We start from the raw sequence: 16,304 nt of genomic DNA on the forward strand, positions 1-16,304 counted from the left end.
ATTGCAATGGCAGGCCTGTTCCTGCCTTTGTGAAGTGAGACCTTAGATCAAGGACTTCCCAAAGATATTGCTGAACATTCCTCTGAACTCAAAGCTTCCCTCAAATTTCCTTTCTTCCTTTCCTCTTTCCAACACTTGTCAAATCTTCATCCCAGCCTGTCCTGCCTCCTGCTGCACTTTCTCTCATGGGCATTTCCCCTAACAAACTTCTTATATGTTCAATACCATCCTGGCGTCTGACACTCAAAGGAGTAAGACTAATGTACAACCTGATTATGATGATGATGGTGGTGGTGGTGGTCCACAGTGATGGTGATAACAGGGATGATGATGATGGTGGCCTTGATAGTGGTGGTGATTTTAGGGATGATGATGGTGGTGGTGATTATAGTGATGATGGTAGTGGTGTTGGTGATTATAGGGATGATGGTAATGGTGGTAGTGATTATAGGATGATGGTAATGGTAGTGGTCATGATGACAGAGATAAGGATGATAAGAACAAATATTTATTAAATTCATTAAAATTACTAGGCCCTGTAACTACAAATGTTGGTGAGGATGTGGTAAAAAAGGAACACTCCTACACTGCTGGTAGGAATGAAAACTGGTCCAACCACTATGGAAAGCTATGTGGAGCTTCCTCAGACTACTAAAAATGGAGCTACCATATGACCCAGCAATTCCACTCCTAGGGATCTGCCCAAAGGACACAAAAACATTAACTCAAAAGAATACATGTACCCCTATGTTTATTGCAGCACTATTTATAATAATCAACCCAAATGCCCAAAAATAGATGACTAGATCAAGAAGATATGATGTATATATACACAATGGAATACTATGTAGCAATCAAAAAGGTAAACTAATGCCATTTGCAGCAACATGGGAGCTAGAAGGGATTATGTTCAGTGAAATAAGTCAGAAGGAAAAAGAAAAATACCAGGTGGTTTCACTTATAGGAGGAATATAGGGGATCAAGAAAAAATAATAATAACAAAAAAAACACAATAAAACAAAAATAGACAACTATAAATCAGAGACATTCTACAAGGGAGGGGGAGGGAAATGGATTGGTGATGGTGCACCGGTGAATTGGTAGTGGAAATTCTATGGGTAATACACCTGAAAAAGAAAGCAAGCATCACAAGAAAAAAAAAAAAAAAGATTAAAAAAATTCTATTACATAAAGTAAAAAAAAGAAAAAATTACTAGGCCCTGTGCAAAGAGATTGCCTAAAGTATTTTACATACTACTCCCAATGACTTCTAAAAGGTAGATGTTACACATGAGGAAAATAAGTGTTGAAAAAGTTATCTAATGCAAACAAGGCCACGTTACTTATAAAAGTCAAATGTGAACAATGCTTGTTTCTTCTATACACGTAGAGCAAAGAAGCACTGGTGCCAATAATTACTATATTTTATTACCTCTGTATTAATATTTTATAGTATAATCTTCTTGCCCTATTTCTAGACCATTATGAAATAATTATAATTATATCCAAAATAATAAATTTTAATGAGCTTTCTTGTAAGAAATTGAATTTTTACTTGAATTTTTAAATTTTTTTAAATTTTATATAGTTTTCTATTTCACGTTCATTGTGTAGACCAGATTTGATCATTTAAATACTATTAGTTAATTTATTCAAATAACACATCATAAATATGAAGTAGCATTACATCAACTCTGCATAGTTGGGAGAGTTTTCCCAAGTCATTAAAACAAAACAAAACCAAAAAAAAGGTCAAGCAAATGAGCCAAGGCCAAGTAACTTAAACAATCGGGACCATTAAAACATCCAAAATAACAATACCCAGTTTCCAATTTTAGAATTTATTGACACTATTAAATAGAACACTTAATAACAAATTAATGGCCTTTTTCTAAATGAAACAATTGGTACAATGAAATGCATTTAAAAAGATTTACATCCCATAAGCATCTCTCTAAGAAAAAACAGCTTGGAACCTGCAACAGAAGTTTCTAGTGGCGGCAATGCCACTAAGTATAATTTGAAATTCCTTTGACTCATGAATTAACTGACTTACTTCAAGGTCTTCTAGGAATCACTAGGTCAGTGTGCACTCTTGGCAGATTTCCCCTGGTGACTCAAAACAACTTCCTAACTACTGACTTTTTGCATATTAAAGTTTAACTGTTGGGGTAACAAAGAGTTTCTATTGTGTCTGGATTGGCAATAAAAAGGAATATTCCATCACCCAAAAGAGATTTAACTAAATAGGCATTCTATTAAGAAGAGCACGCTTGCCTTGCAAATATGACTTAAACACATTACCAAGACATCATCTTTCAAACAAGTTACCCCTCCCAAAGTCCTACACGCCACTCCTGCATGGAAAAGAAAGCTTGCTATGTTTCACTCCGGGTTTTTGCAGATCACATCACTAAACTTCTTCCACTGAATCTGGATGAGTTCTGAGCAGTATTTGTGATGTGGCCTTGATATTGTAGAAGTCACTAACTTTCTCCAACCAGCACAAATATTTAGCTTTGATTTTTTAAAGGGACAGAAACAATCCCTAAAGGTTTCCTTTACCTCTAAATATCTACCATCTCTGCAACTCCTTCCTTGATTATTACGACTCAGAATGTTCACCACGTATTGTCTGCACCACTCTTTCTGCCTGTAAGTTCCAAATAGCCTTTCATGCCTTTGTTTCTTGCAGACCTAACATGCCATGTGCCCCTCAGTCACACTAATGTGATGGGCTATGCAGACTGTGTCAATACATGTCTCCAACTGCTATAAAATAAGGAAAGCACATCAACGTTTAAAAATACACTGTCTTGGAAAGGAGAGGAGAGTTGCCACGTGGAAAAGCAGCAGTAAAGTAGAACCAGAGAAGGCCCATCTAGGTCTGTTTTATTCGAGTTCTGACTTCGATCTTTGCTGGAAATCTGATACAACTGCATTAAAAAATGTTTAAAACCCCTAGACTGGAAGGCTTTTAAAGTTCTTTCTAGTTATTCTAAGATACAGAAAGAACATTAGTTCTGTATGGGTTCCTTCTGAGTCTTTGAAATTATTCTGCAATCTTTAATCCAGACTTTGCACCCTTGTTTGTCTCTGCACATCTTTTTGTTTCCCTCCATAATCCTATTTCAAGCATTGTCTTTCATTATGACTTCAACTATAGCTGTACACTTGCAAGTACCAGCAAATGGAACCAGAAATGGTTCCCCAACATTTCCACTTAAATACCCTCAGGAGAGCTCATACAATTTTCAAAAACTGTTCCTTTTCCAATGTATTTGACTTAGATTCCATAACATCATCAGCCAGCAGTTTACATAGACAATAATCACAAGAGTCAACTTCGTCCTCTATCTTTTTGCATTGTATCTTTCTACATTGTATTTTTCCCTAAAGATTTTGTGTATTTTATGTATTTATTTTTGTGTGGAAGAACTGGGGTGTAGGCTAGATGTGCAGGGAGTGAGAGGATACATCAGAGACAGAGTGGGGAGCAGAACAGGGATATCATCTGAAATACACTGCTGAGGGGAGCAGCGGGCCAGACAGGAGAGGTCTGCTGCACCATATGGGTCAGCTCCCTGGCCAAGGATCAAATTCAGGCTGATGCAGTGGGCCTTGGTGCTGGCAGCACTGAGACTTAACCCCTAGGCCAACAGGGAGGCCTCTACATTATATTCATGAATTACTATATATCCAGATTTCCACTTACTCTCCTTCAATGGAATTTCTTTGTTTTTTTTTTTTTCTATTTTGCTTGCTCTTCCCAAAGTCATGACTTTATCGTGCCCTGCCTCATCTACTGCAGTAGCCTAACAATGTTCTCAAGCTTGCCTGTCTCCTTCCTTCCATTCATCCACCACCCAGCAGACAAAGTCTTTCTAATAAATAAATTTGATCATATCACTCCCTTTTCTTAAGATAATTTTATGACTATCAAGAACTCCTTGCTCATGGCCCAAAGGCCAACTCCTTAGCCTGGTATGTTAGGGACATCACAACAAGAACCTGTGCTGTCTTCCTAGTTTCAGGTCCTGCTATTCACCCCATCATCAGAAAACATAGCCTGCATCTGACTTTATCACAGAAAGCACTTGTAAAAAAAAAAAAAAATGAAAAAGTACATTCTTGGGCCCTAACTGTTGACACTGCTTTTATGTACCCTGGTCTAAGTCCCCTGAATCTGCATTTTCACAAGAATCCCAGGTAACTGAATATATTCTGAATTATTCTAATTCCTTCCCTTGTATCACTGGATATGACTATCATTCCCCAAATACATATTTTTGTGCTTTGGCTTAATTTTTTTCTTGGGCAAGTATGTCCTACCTAATGTCTGAAAAAAAGACAAAACAAACCAAATGTCTCTGTAAAGCTTTCCCATACAATCATGGGCCACATATGCCCACACAATCCTCCGCCCAACACAACCATTTGTTCTTATAGACCAACCCCAACTCCCCCACCTATGCTCAGTAGCTTTTTGTTGATTCTGCTGTTAAAAATGTCACATCAAATTATAGTTATGTATATGCCTTTATCCCTTACTAGAATTTTGGAGTCAATAGATCATTTAGCTACTTTTATACCTTCAGACTCATACTCACAGTAATTAAATGTTTAATAGGGATGAACTATCTAGCAGTAATTCAAATAAATATTCATTTAATTTAATTTGTTATTAATTATTAATTTCCTAGCAGTGAATTCAGACCTCCAATACAACACAGAAAGAAACCTTTTTGTGACTCTTCTTATAAAATTTCTCTCCAAGAGAAAAGTTATCACCCACCAACAAGCCAATCATACCAGATGGTTGTACCTGGTCTTTATATATAGCCACAGAAAATATATAGGAATTCCCTGGAAGATGTTTGGCCCAACTGTATAACAAAAGGTATGCTAAGTAGCCTTCAGTTTTATATTCACCAAATCAGTTGGACAAAAAGATTGTATTGTGTGCCTACATTTGCCATGTTCTTGGTAGTACAGGGAAACGCAAAATATACCAATGGCCCATTACCTCTATCCTTATATCTTGTCCTTCGAACCAGCACAGTGGACAATGGCCAGAATCCCTTGGTAATATTTCACCAGGTGAAAGAAGCTTGGTCTCTCATAGTCACAGAGTGGCTGATGTGCATCCCTAAACTGTGCCTACAATCTAGACCTGGATAATAATTTATTAGCTATATGAAGTAATAGGCCATCAAAAGAAAATGTTGCTCTTTCAAAGATCCCCAAGTATGCATCTGCATGATGGACTACAACAACGCTAAAGGAAGATGATTGTCTTTAGAGTAAATAATGTACTTTTCCCTCTTAGTCTCAATGCCTGTATCTAAATGATTATTCATGGGTGTTGTGGGAGACTTTAAGCCTTAGCTTGGCAATTCCCAATGCAAAAATGGGTAATGTTTCAAAAAACCTTGTTTATGAGTCACCTGCCCAGCCTCACCACTGCCTCTTACATTACGCGCCAAATTCCCAGACCAACCCCCAAAATCTATTTGTCTCATTACACACCTAAAGGATATTTAGTGACACCAATCCCTATTTATATCATGGTTCCTTCGAGAAAATGGCCTCTAAATTCACAGTCAAGTGACATGTAAGTACACTTCTCCCTGCATTAAGGGGTACATGAGGAAAAGTGAGAGAATGAAAATAAAAAGTGGATGAAATCAGATGTTCCCAGGAGGCAGAATCCTGTTGATCTTATACATGCATTTTAAAATTCCCTTCTGCAATGGTGACTGCTTATGAGCCAACTACAACACAACAGGCGTGGAGTTAGAGTCTCCAGTATCAAGAGAGATTTTCAGAATCCGCAGTGACCCCCACCCTCTCCTTATTATGTCCTTATAAACATGGTTAGAAGATTTGACATTGAATCTGAAACTGTTCAACCTCTTAGCTGTATTTTCAATTTTTCCCCTCACTCTATGAAGTGCAAACTATAATTAATATAAATTTTCAAGAGGTTTTAAATGGATGCACCATAGGAAATGTTCTCCTGTTTTGAATCAACTGAAAACCAAATAAATTTAGCTTCAGAAAATAAAAGAGACCCTTTTAGATTGAAAGTAGAAGAAAACCTAGCTTGTTTTTTTTCTATTATTAAAATGTAAAGGATTTTTAAAATCTCATTTATTTTGTCAATTGGTTCTGCTTAACATTCTTCAGCCCAGTCCACTCTCAATTATCCATGCTAAGGAAGCGGGATCAGTGGCCTGGATAATCTAAAACAGCAGACAATTTTAAAAGCCCTTGTATTTGGCCTGGGCATACTTTACAATCAAACTCTGATTATCCACACTAATGAAAGGAAGAGCAGGCACCTTGAGAAAGATCCAAAGCCAATACAGATTGGCTCAGCTGGTTGAGGGCACCTCAAGGCACAGGTCCGCGGACCACAGTAGAGGGACAACAACAGGGTCCAGTGCTGCCAAGGGCAAGCACTCAAGCCACTCAAACTGCAACATAACTACAATATCTGTGTCAACACTTCTCAAGATATCAGTCATCTTTAGCAGCAAGGAATGCCATCCAAGACTTTCATGTCAAAACATAACATCCATGCTGTTCTGATAAGATTGTTCATATATAGTGAAAACCTATTTGAGGATACCCTTTGCCCCACCTAACTCTGTCCCCTACAGTCACTACCAAGGTCACAGCAACACATGAGGAAGAGTTGTATAAGGGAGGAAGATGCAAGAGGCAGTATGTGGGATTAGGCAAATCTCTAGCCTAGAAATGAAAAGGCCTGAATCTTTTACTTCTCTTGGCCTCTCACCATGCCAAAGGTCAGGTACATATACAAGCAGAGGAAACAGTATGTGAAGGACGTGGCCCAGTCAAAGAATGACTTGTGCTTCATTTTGATCAAAGAATGAAGTAACAGACAAACAGGAGACGTCGTTGGTCAAATTACAAAGAGATATTTTTATGCAAGAAGTTCAGAAATTATTCTGGAGCAGGGAGACAATAAAATTATAATTGTTGAAATTGATTGAACACACATAGTTTTCCAAGCACCATTCCAAGCAGCTGATGTTAATTTAATCACATTTATTATTTTTAACAACCCTAAGATTAGCACAACTACTCTTGCCACCTTTTTATGAATGAGTAACTAAGGCATGCAACCAGTAAGTGGTGGAGTCAGTGTTCAAACTTAAACTCTTTGATTGCAGCGCTCTTGCTGTCACTCAAGAAATACAATGATTTTGCTAAGCAACTATAAACCAGAGACACACTATGGGGCGGGGGCGAGGGGGGGAGTAGATTCAAAACAAAGGGGGTGGAAATCGTATGGGGACTATAACCAAAATGAAAATGCTGCATTGTGCAAAAATGAAAAATGATGTAAAAAATGTATAAAATTAAAAAAAATGGAATGATGTGATCAGACTTTCAAAAGATCATGGTGGAGAGATTGGAGGAGAATGACTTTAAGAAGACCAGAGGCAGTGGGTTCTAAAACTAAAGGAAAGTAGTAATAACAGGGAACATGAGTGTCATCACAAGATTTATTTATTTTAAAGATTTATTTTATTTATTTATGCATGCAAGAGCTGGGGTATAGGCCAGAGTTGCAGGGGCAGGGGGTTGAGAGGATTCACCAGAGACAGAGTGGGGAGCAGAACAGGTAGATTAACTGAAATACACTGGTGAGCGGAGCAGTGGGCCAGACAAGAGAGTTCTGCTCTGCCTTGTGGGTCATCTCCCTGGCCAGGGATCAAACTCAGGCCACAGTGGCTGGCGATAGCTTGATAGTGCTGAGACTTTAACCCTGTACCACCAGGGAGGCCCCTTGCAATCGTGACATTTAAAAGAGACAACCAAATACATTTGACTACTAAAAGGAGACTGTAAGAAGAAGGGTCTAGATGAAGTCCCAAATTTCTTGAGAGTGATGGTCTAATAATTTTTTTATGTCTTTTATTTTAAGATTTATTTATTTATTTATACAAGAACCAGGGTATAGGCCAGATGCGCGGGAGGGTGAGAGGATTCACCAGAGACAGAGCCAGGAGCAGAACAGGCAGACTGACAAAATACACTGCTGAGGGGAGCAGTAGGTGCGACAGGAGAGGTCTGCCGCACCATGTGGGACCCTCGCTGGCCAGCCAGGATCAAACCAGTGCTGCAGAGGCTGAGGACAGCTTCACAGCGGGGCGCTCAACTGCCTGCACCACCAGGGATGGCCCTGATGGTCTAATAATTTTTAAGTAATAACTTAATCTTTGTCACCAGTAAACTTAGCTGAAAGCTGGTTCAAGAAGGAACATCACAAGTCATGCCTTTTATTGTCAGCATAACGCCAACTCATTTCATCCAAATTAGCAAATATCCTATCTTAACTGAGGAACTAAGTGGTGGCAAAATAGTTCATGCACAAACAAGCAGGCCAATATACAAAACCCCTACTCCAAATGAATTATTGAGTTGCAGCATTTTTTCCTTGTTTTTCAAGGTTAAAAATATTGACTCACATTCACTTTCTGGGTAACATCCATGTGCAACTGTAGAAAGACAGATAAGAGAGAAAGGACACAGGAAGAGTAAAGATTCAAACAAGTCAGCGTTCACCCAGATATCTGTGAAGGTCTGAAGAAGCCATTTACAGAACACCTATGAGAACGACAAAAATAAAAGTGACTATGCATGAAGGGCTGGGAAAGTAACAAAAAGGATTGAAAGTGCTTAGTCAGTGCTTGAAAATACCTCTCTGGCTTTTCATTTTACTTTTGTTTGTTACATGACCTAAATGTTCATGAAATTATGTATGAAATGTATTAAGTGAGCATGTTTAAATGCCTGAAAGCAATAACAAAACTTTTTGTTTTCTAAACACAGGTGATAAGCCTTCAGTATTCAGAACCTTGATGAGACAAAAGAATCAGCAGGGAGACCCTCTGGGTAAATATCCCACAGCTGCCAAGAGTGATGGCAGCAGACACCTCCAGCATTGCCCACTAAGCCAAGGGGAACCGGAAAAACCGGTGCATGGAGACTCTGTGTGTACATAATAAAGGGAGAAAGGATGAAAGCATGAAAGCGTGTAGTCTCCAGCATAGACCTTAGAAACAGACGCCTAGACCTGAGGCCGAGAAGGTCATAGTGCCCCCATCCACGTGGCTTTCTTTGTAGTGTCTGATTATCCCCCTTTCTCTCATGACAGTGTCTGAAAGTCCATCAAGTCCATGTTATCTCAATCCTCTTCCTTTTTTTTAAGATCTATTTATTTATGCATACAAGGGCTGGGGTGTAGGCCAGAGGTGCAGGGGGTGAGAGGATTCACCAGAGACAGAGTGGGGAACAGAACAGGCAGATTGACTGAAGTACACTGCTGAGGGGAGCAGCAGGTGAGACAGGAGAGGTCTGCTGTGCCATGTGGGTAGCTCCCTGGCCAGCAGGGGATCCAGATCATGCTGTGCTGCAGTGGCTGCGGATAGCTTCATAGTGAGGCAACTTAAGCCCTTGCGCCACCAGGGAGGCCCTCAATCCTCTTTCTAATATCCCAGGACTAGGGAATTTCCAGAGGTTGGATGTGTTAGTGATGATAAGGAAGCTGATAAAGTAAGAAGAAAAGAAAGGGGGAATTTACTTGTCAACCTTCGTGGTTTTTGAGGCACTTCCCTATAGTAAGCCATGTTAATAAAGGTTTCCAGAATATACACATGTAATTGCTCTCCCTCTCACAACTCCACTCAAAGGACAGTAAATTTAAAATAAGTAAATAAAGAGGGAATCCACGACAGAGATGAAAATAAAAAAGCATCCCCGAGGAATATCACCTTTACTAAAATATTTCTGGAAAATAGAAACAGGACTGAACTGTCTGAGAAACTAATCAAAGAATTACAGCATAAATTCACACACTGGCAATGGTGACGATGATTAGGACTGAGGAGGATTAAGAGGGGTTTCCAGTGGCTCAGCAGATTGAGCGCAGCCTGTGAAGCTGTCCTCAGCCTCTGCAGCACCAGTTCAATTCCCAGCCGGCCAGGGAGATTCCCGCATGGCGTGACAGACCTCTCCTGTCTTGCCCGCTGCTCCCCTCAGCAGTGCTTTCAGTCCATCTGCCTGTTCTGCTCCCCGCTCTTTGGTGAACCCTCTCATCCTCTCGTGCCTCTGACCTGTACCCCAGCTCTTGTAAATAAATAAATCTTTTAAAAAAAGAGGGGTTTCCCTGGAGTATCTAGGGGGTCAAGCAGTGCAGAGAGAAGAGCCTGCCTCAGTGCCATCGAGGTAATTAATTAAAGGATTATCCATAGAGCCCCCAGCTGCTTACTTTCTGTCCCCCATAAACACCGCAGCTGGTGCTGCCTTTACCCCACTTAATAAATGTAAGAGAGCTGACCAGGAAGGATGCCTATTGAGGGAACTAAGATAATCAAGAAAAGTAGAACAAAATCTACAGTTGAATATGAACTTGAAGGGGAGTGGGGACAGGAAGCATAAAAGTAAAAAACAATCAGACAGAGAAAGACAAATAGTGTATGAGCCTACTTGTATGCGAAGCTAAAATACACTCGCAGCACACACAGCTAAAAGATCAGCCAGGTTACTAGAGGCAGGTACACATGGGTAATTGGAGGAAGGTGTCAAAAGGAATAAACCATGAGCTCTAAGACAAACAAGCACCAAGGAGGCAATGGACACGATGAGTGTCATTAGCACGCCATAGGCCATATTTGAAAGTTGCTAAAGCAGTAACTCCTAAGAGTTCTCATGACAAGGAAAAACAAAACCTGTTTTTTCTTGGTGCATGTGTGTCTACATAAGGTAATGGTTGGTAACTAAAGTTATTGTGGTGATCACTTCCCAATCTATGTGATGTCATTCTGCTGAACACCCCAAGCTTGTACACCGCTGTATGTCTGTACCTCAAAAAAACTGGGGGGAGACAGGAAAATGGAGAAATCTACTTAATAAAAATATAAATACTTTTTAAAGCAAACAAAACATTCCTCCTTAGAATAAATTTCTGCTTATCTGGCAGTTAGTGAGGTCTAAATCCTGCCTCCCTCCCCTCTCACCCTGTGGTTCTTTATGAGAAGGCTGACAACCCAAGGAGCACCCACAGAAGCAGGGCCCTGTTCTTCCCCCAGTTCACCTTGTTTAGTTCAGTAGAGCTACATAACTTCAAAGGAAGCCTAACTCAGTTCCGGATAGCAACATAGTTGGTTCATCGACAAGAACAGGCATTCAAGATCCAGACTTTTAATTAAAAAAAAAAAAAAAAGACAAGGACCCAAATAAATAACCCCAAATTCTCAGGGTTAAAAAAGACAGAGAATTTAATTTTTTAAACTAGCATTCTTTTTTGGTTTTTAAAGATTTATTTTATTTATACAAGAATTGGGGTACAGGGCAGGGGCGCAGGAGGGTGAGAGAATTCACCACAGACAGAGTGGGGAACAGAACAGGCAGACTGATGAAATACACTGCTGAGGGGAGCAGCAGGCGAGGCAGGAGAGGTCTGCTGCACTATGTGGGCATCTCCCTGGCTGGCTGGGAATCGAATCCGCACTGCAGAGGCTGCGGGCAGCATCACAGCTCTGCGTTCAACCCACTGTGCAACCAGGGGGGCCCTAAACTAGCATTCTTAAAAAGATTTAGAGTGATTAGATCCAAAAAATAAAACATGACTTCCAAAAAAGGAGGCCATCCAAGAATGATTCCTAAAACCTGAAAATACCTAAGTGCAATATTCCACTGAGGTGTCGAAAACCAAAATGAACGAAGCTATAGTCTGAATCTGTACACGGAAAGAAAAAATTGAGGAAATGAATCTAGACACAAAGAAGCACAAAGGACATTAGGAATTTTGCAGGTGAGAAAACTGAGGCTTAGAGAAATTAAGTGATTCAACTCTGCAGCAGTCCACAAACAGAATTGTGTATATTCTAGATGTGTTCCATGCAAAAATTCAATCAGAACATAGATGTGCCCCAGTGTCTGTTTACAGATGCCACCCACTCTGACGGGTTAGCGTGGGTACTAGCCTGGTCTGTTTGTAAGACAGCGGTGGATGAAGAGGCCAGCCAGTCTCATACAGGTTGTGTATGCTGCATCCACTCTGATGAATCCATGCAATGAGAGAGAGCCCAGTCTATATCCACTGTGTACAGTTGCTGTATGATTGGCCAGTGTGGATGGTGCATCAATTGATGAGTATTTAAATATCATCCATGCCTAAATCAGGTCTCTCTCAATGACAATTTCATGATCCAAATAGGGAATCAAAACAGGAGGTGAGATTGTTGTAGATATCAAATTTGAAACGGAGTGGCGGGGGGAACAGGTATGGTTTCTGTCATATCACATATAGACTACAACAAATTTCCTGGATACACACCACTCCTTTTCCTTATAAACCAAGGCAGAAAGGAGCCTGCTGGAAGCCTCTTCCCTCCTTCTTTCTTAGGTGGTCCAGACAAATAGTAGAACTATCTGCTGAGCCCTGTTCTAGAAGTCATCCAAGGACAGGAAAGAGATGAAGTCCCAAAAGGGGTGGTTTAACCCAAGGGTGTTAGCAGAAACTAAGAAGCAAGATATATAGTCAAATGATGACTGGAGAAAGAAAAAAAAAAATGTGGGGGGGAGTGGTAGTATAAAGAAATGTGGTGCCAGTGCCCACATGTGCAGCAGGTAGATGAAAGTTACCTCCTGCTCAGGTCTGTATAGACCAGAGAAGAAATGGCCCATTTGCACCTAAAACCACCTAATATAGTTATCCTGTTTAATACTAATTTTTTAAGTGTAAAAATTCCTTAAGATTTCTGAACTTTAGGATTCCACCTTTTATTAACCTGGTCAAATAGATAGTCAGAGTTTGAAGCCAGACTCATTTCTTGCTGGGGTCAAAATTAAAAGTCCAAACACTATATTGATATCCAGCCCAGCATGAAGGGCTGATAATGACATTCATAAAGCGGAGACTTTGACTTCTTAAGAATCAAAAACTCAGCTCCCATCAGGAAGCCTTTACAGAGTAGTTCAGATTTTGCTTAGGATTTGTGGGATCTTTGTACGGCATGTTCACCCTTAAGAAACTTCCCTCAAATCATTGGGGGTTAAAAGCTCATAAGGGCCATAGAATTGGGCCCAAAGTGTCAGTTTCACTGTTCTCTGAAGCCCACAAAGGAAGAAAAAAAGATGCCACACAGTTCCCTGCCCTTTTGAGTTCCTGGTTTCTCCATGTGAAAACATTGCCAGAATACCCTTCACAAAGGGTTAAGATTATGGGACTACATAAACAAGGGCCCAGGAAAAAGACTAACAATAGTAAAGAAAAAATCAAAAGCAACAAACAGCTATAAACCAGAGACACACTAGGGGCAGGGGGTGGAGAGGAGAGGAAAGATTATGGTCAAAATAAGGGGGGGGGAATATAATCAAAATGAAAATGCATGCATTATGCAAAAATGAAAAATGATATAAGAATTATATAAAATAAAATATTTAAAAAATTAAAAAAATAAATTTCTCTTAAAAAAATTACGGGACTACAGCAATACTTGCAAGAGACTCACTGCTGTATATGCAATGATTATCTGCATTTTCTTCTCTGCCTCTTCATCTTAACAAATACATTTTGACAGATTTTACGATGCTCTTTACAACTCACCTAAAACACATAATTTTCCTCCTGCTTATACCACTTGTTTATTATTTATTTATTAGATTTATATTGTGTTTTCCTCCTAAAGGCTCAAGGCACCATGCAGCCAACTCTTACATAATAAACATTACATTAAATTCTTCGTAAAAACCACCAACAGGGAAGGAAGCAGAGTAGAGGCAAAAGGGATTTAGACAGAGACAGGAAAATGGGACAGTCTCAGGCCTGGAGAAATATGCCCCCCAGTATTTCATTTGTTAGGTGACCCACTGACCAAAGGTCCAGTCCAGCAACTCTGTCAGCCCCACTTGTCAACATGCCAACTTTACTCCAAGGAACCCATTATTTCTGGCAGAGGTGGAGGTGGGTAGAGGGCGTTCAAGGGTTGGTAGGGGAGTGGGTAGATGTTGGAATATGCCAGTTATTTCTCGAGCTCCAGGAAGTGTGTCTGAAAACAAAGATACCTACACAGATACCACTGTATTTCCAAAATTAGTGGAAAGAGATAAATGGTAATGTTTTATAACAAATCACCAAAATGTTACTTTCTGACACTTTTTTTACAAATACAATTCATGCTGGGTCCTCCCTTTTGTGAAGTGTCTGTGACTTCCAATGACTGTAGATTTCTGAGTTCAGAGCTTTCCCAAAACTCAGAGTCCCAAAATCAAAAAGAAATGGGACGATCTCAGATGACTTCAAGTAACTACTTTCATGTAACCCTTCACTAAAACATGCAATGATCACTGAAGCACTTACCATAAGCAGTAACTATTTCATCTATTAATTTACTTGTGCCATTATAATCGACGAGCTGGCCTTCACAACAGAAATAATTGTCTCTCCAGTTATAGAGGCTGAAAATTCAAAGCCAAGACGTTTGCAGGGCCTTACTTCCTCAGATTCTAGAGAAATCCTTCCTTGTCTCTTGCTGTCTTCTGGCAGAGACCAGCAGTTCCTCACTGTCCTTGGCTTACATCCTCATCACTCCAGCCCCTGTCACCATTGTCAGTTTCTCCCCATGCCTCTGTCTGTGTTTGATTCTTCCTCTTCTTACATGATTGCCAAACGAATTAAGGGTTCCTCTCTCTCTCTCTCTCTCTCTCTCTCTCTCTCTCTCTCTCTCTCTCTCTCTCTCTCTCTCTCTCTCTCTCCCCCTCTCTCTCTCTCTCCCCTAACCTTGTATCACAGGTATATTATCTGAGACTTGGGTATAGCAGATTCACACTCCATGTATTATAGGATGGTCACTGCAGTTCAGACTTCCAACTTCCAACTCCATTCAGGGTGCTATAGTAGGAAATTTCCTACTAGAAATTTCCACTACTGAGGTGCCTACAAATGGGATGGCATGCTAGATTAGACTCTGCTTTGTGTTCGCTAGAAATAGAACGGAGTGCCTCTCCCAGTTAACGAACAGCCTTCAGTGAAATCTCTACACTCTTTAAAGACATTTACCCAATATTTTTCTTGAAAGCAGGAAAGCAGGTGCTCCAATGTAAATTGATGTCTCAGATAAGCCTGGATTGACCAAAACTACAGCTGCAGCTTGCTCTTCTGCTCCTTACCTCCACCACCCTATGCTTATGCAAAGGGTCAAGAAGTATGAACCTCTTCCATTTTGAAAAGTATCTGTTTCATTCATATAACTGCATCTTTGCCTGCTCAATCCCACCATCTTCTGCAAGCAGACAGAATCCACCAAAAGGAATCCATTCCAGCTTGAGAAAAATGAAAGGAACTTCTCCTACCTTCCACTTGATAAGCAGCAGTGGCTGCGCCCCATCCAAACCCTGCAGGGAAAGCCATGTCTTCAGAAGGTGGTCAACTGGAACCACGAGCCCAGGGGAGTGCTGTGCCTTATAGTCAGAGGAGCTAGCAATAGTGCAAGCAGTAAGTGACCTCTCATCCCAGGCTGGAGTCTGGGCATACAAAGGGGTTATGCAAATAAGGGAGGTGATCACAGGATCGCACCTAACTGGCCACAGCCTAGATATGAATCCCAGACACTTTGTACCAGCCAGCAAGTACACCGGCTTTTCAGGCACTCCCTGATCTTTAACAGAGTTCCACCAGCCTGGTGCCCACACCCTTCATCTGATCTTTCCCCTTTTAGTGTAATACATGGACATTGTTTTTTAAAGTCACATAATCCTACGAGAATTTTCTCTTAGCCAATTCCTCCTTCTTCTAAATCCCCACTCCCTAGAGGTAACCATGTTCAATTGTTTTCTTCTCTAATTCACTCCCATGTCATTTAAATAACAGGCTGACATGGATGCTTACTAATTTTTTCTCAATTTTAAATAATCACTCTTGGATTATGAACATTGGAGTGGAAGGTCTAGCTAGTTTTCTGTGTCTCTATCTCTGTTCCTCTTGTTCTTCTTCATCCATTCAACATGACAACATTGTTTTTTTTCAGTTTAGATATTTGATACTTAAGTTTCTATGACTCTACATGGTTCATAGCTCCGCCATCTAGCACACCACACTTACGTGCAACTTTATATTTTCTCTGTGGGTTAATTGTATATGTGTATATATATGTATATATAATATATATGTGTATATATATACACACACATAAGCCAGCCAGACTATATATATATATATATATATATATATATATATATATATATACTCTCTATATAGAGTATAT

The 16,304-nt window shown here is 40.1% G+C and overlaps 1 protein-coding gene across 1 annotated transcript in view; it reads right to left on the minus strand.

The window, feature by feature from the left end:
• The window catches only part of LOC311170646 (cytosolic beta-glucosidase), a gene marked incomplete at both ends in the record, with an annotated part of 90,191 nt that extends 74,740 nt beyond the window's left edge, over window positions 1–15,451 (minus strand). Inside the window, one exon of the mRNA XM_084233023.1 lies at window positions 15,394–15,451. Coding sequence (XP_084089149.1) covers window positions 15,394–15,451 — 58 coding nt within the window. The remainder of the gene's footprint in view (window positions 1–15,393) is intronic.
• Window positions 15,452–16,304: the final 853 nt, after the last annotated feature.

The sequence above is a fragment of the Talpa europaea genome (genome assembly GCF_964194135.1).
Source record: "Talpa europaea genome assembly, chromosome: 5".
Lineage (NCBI taxonomy): Eukaryota > Metazoa > Chordata > Mammalia > Eulipotyphla > Talpidae > Talpa > Talpa europaea.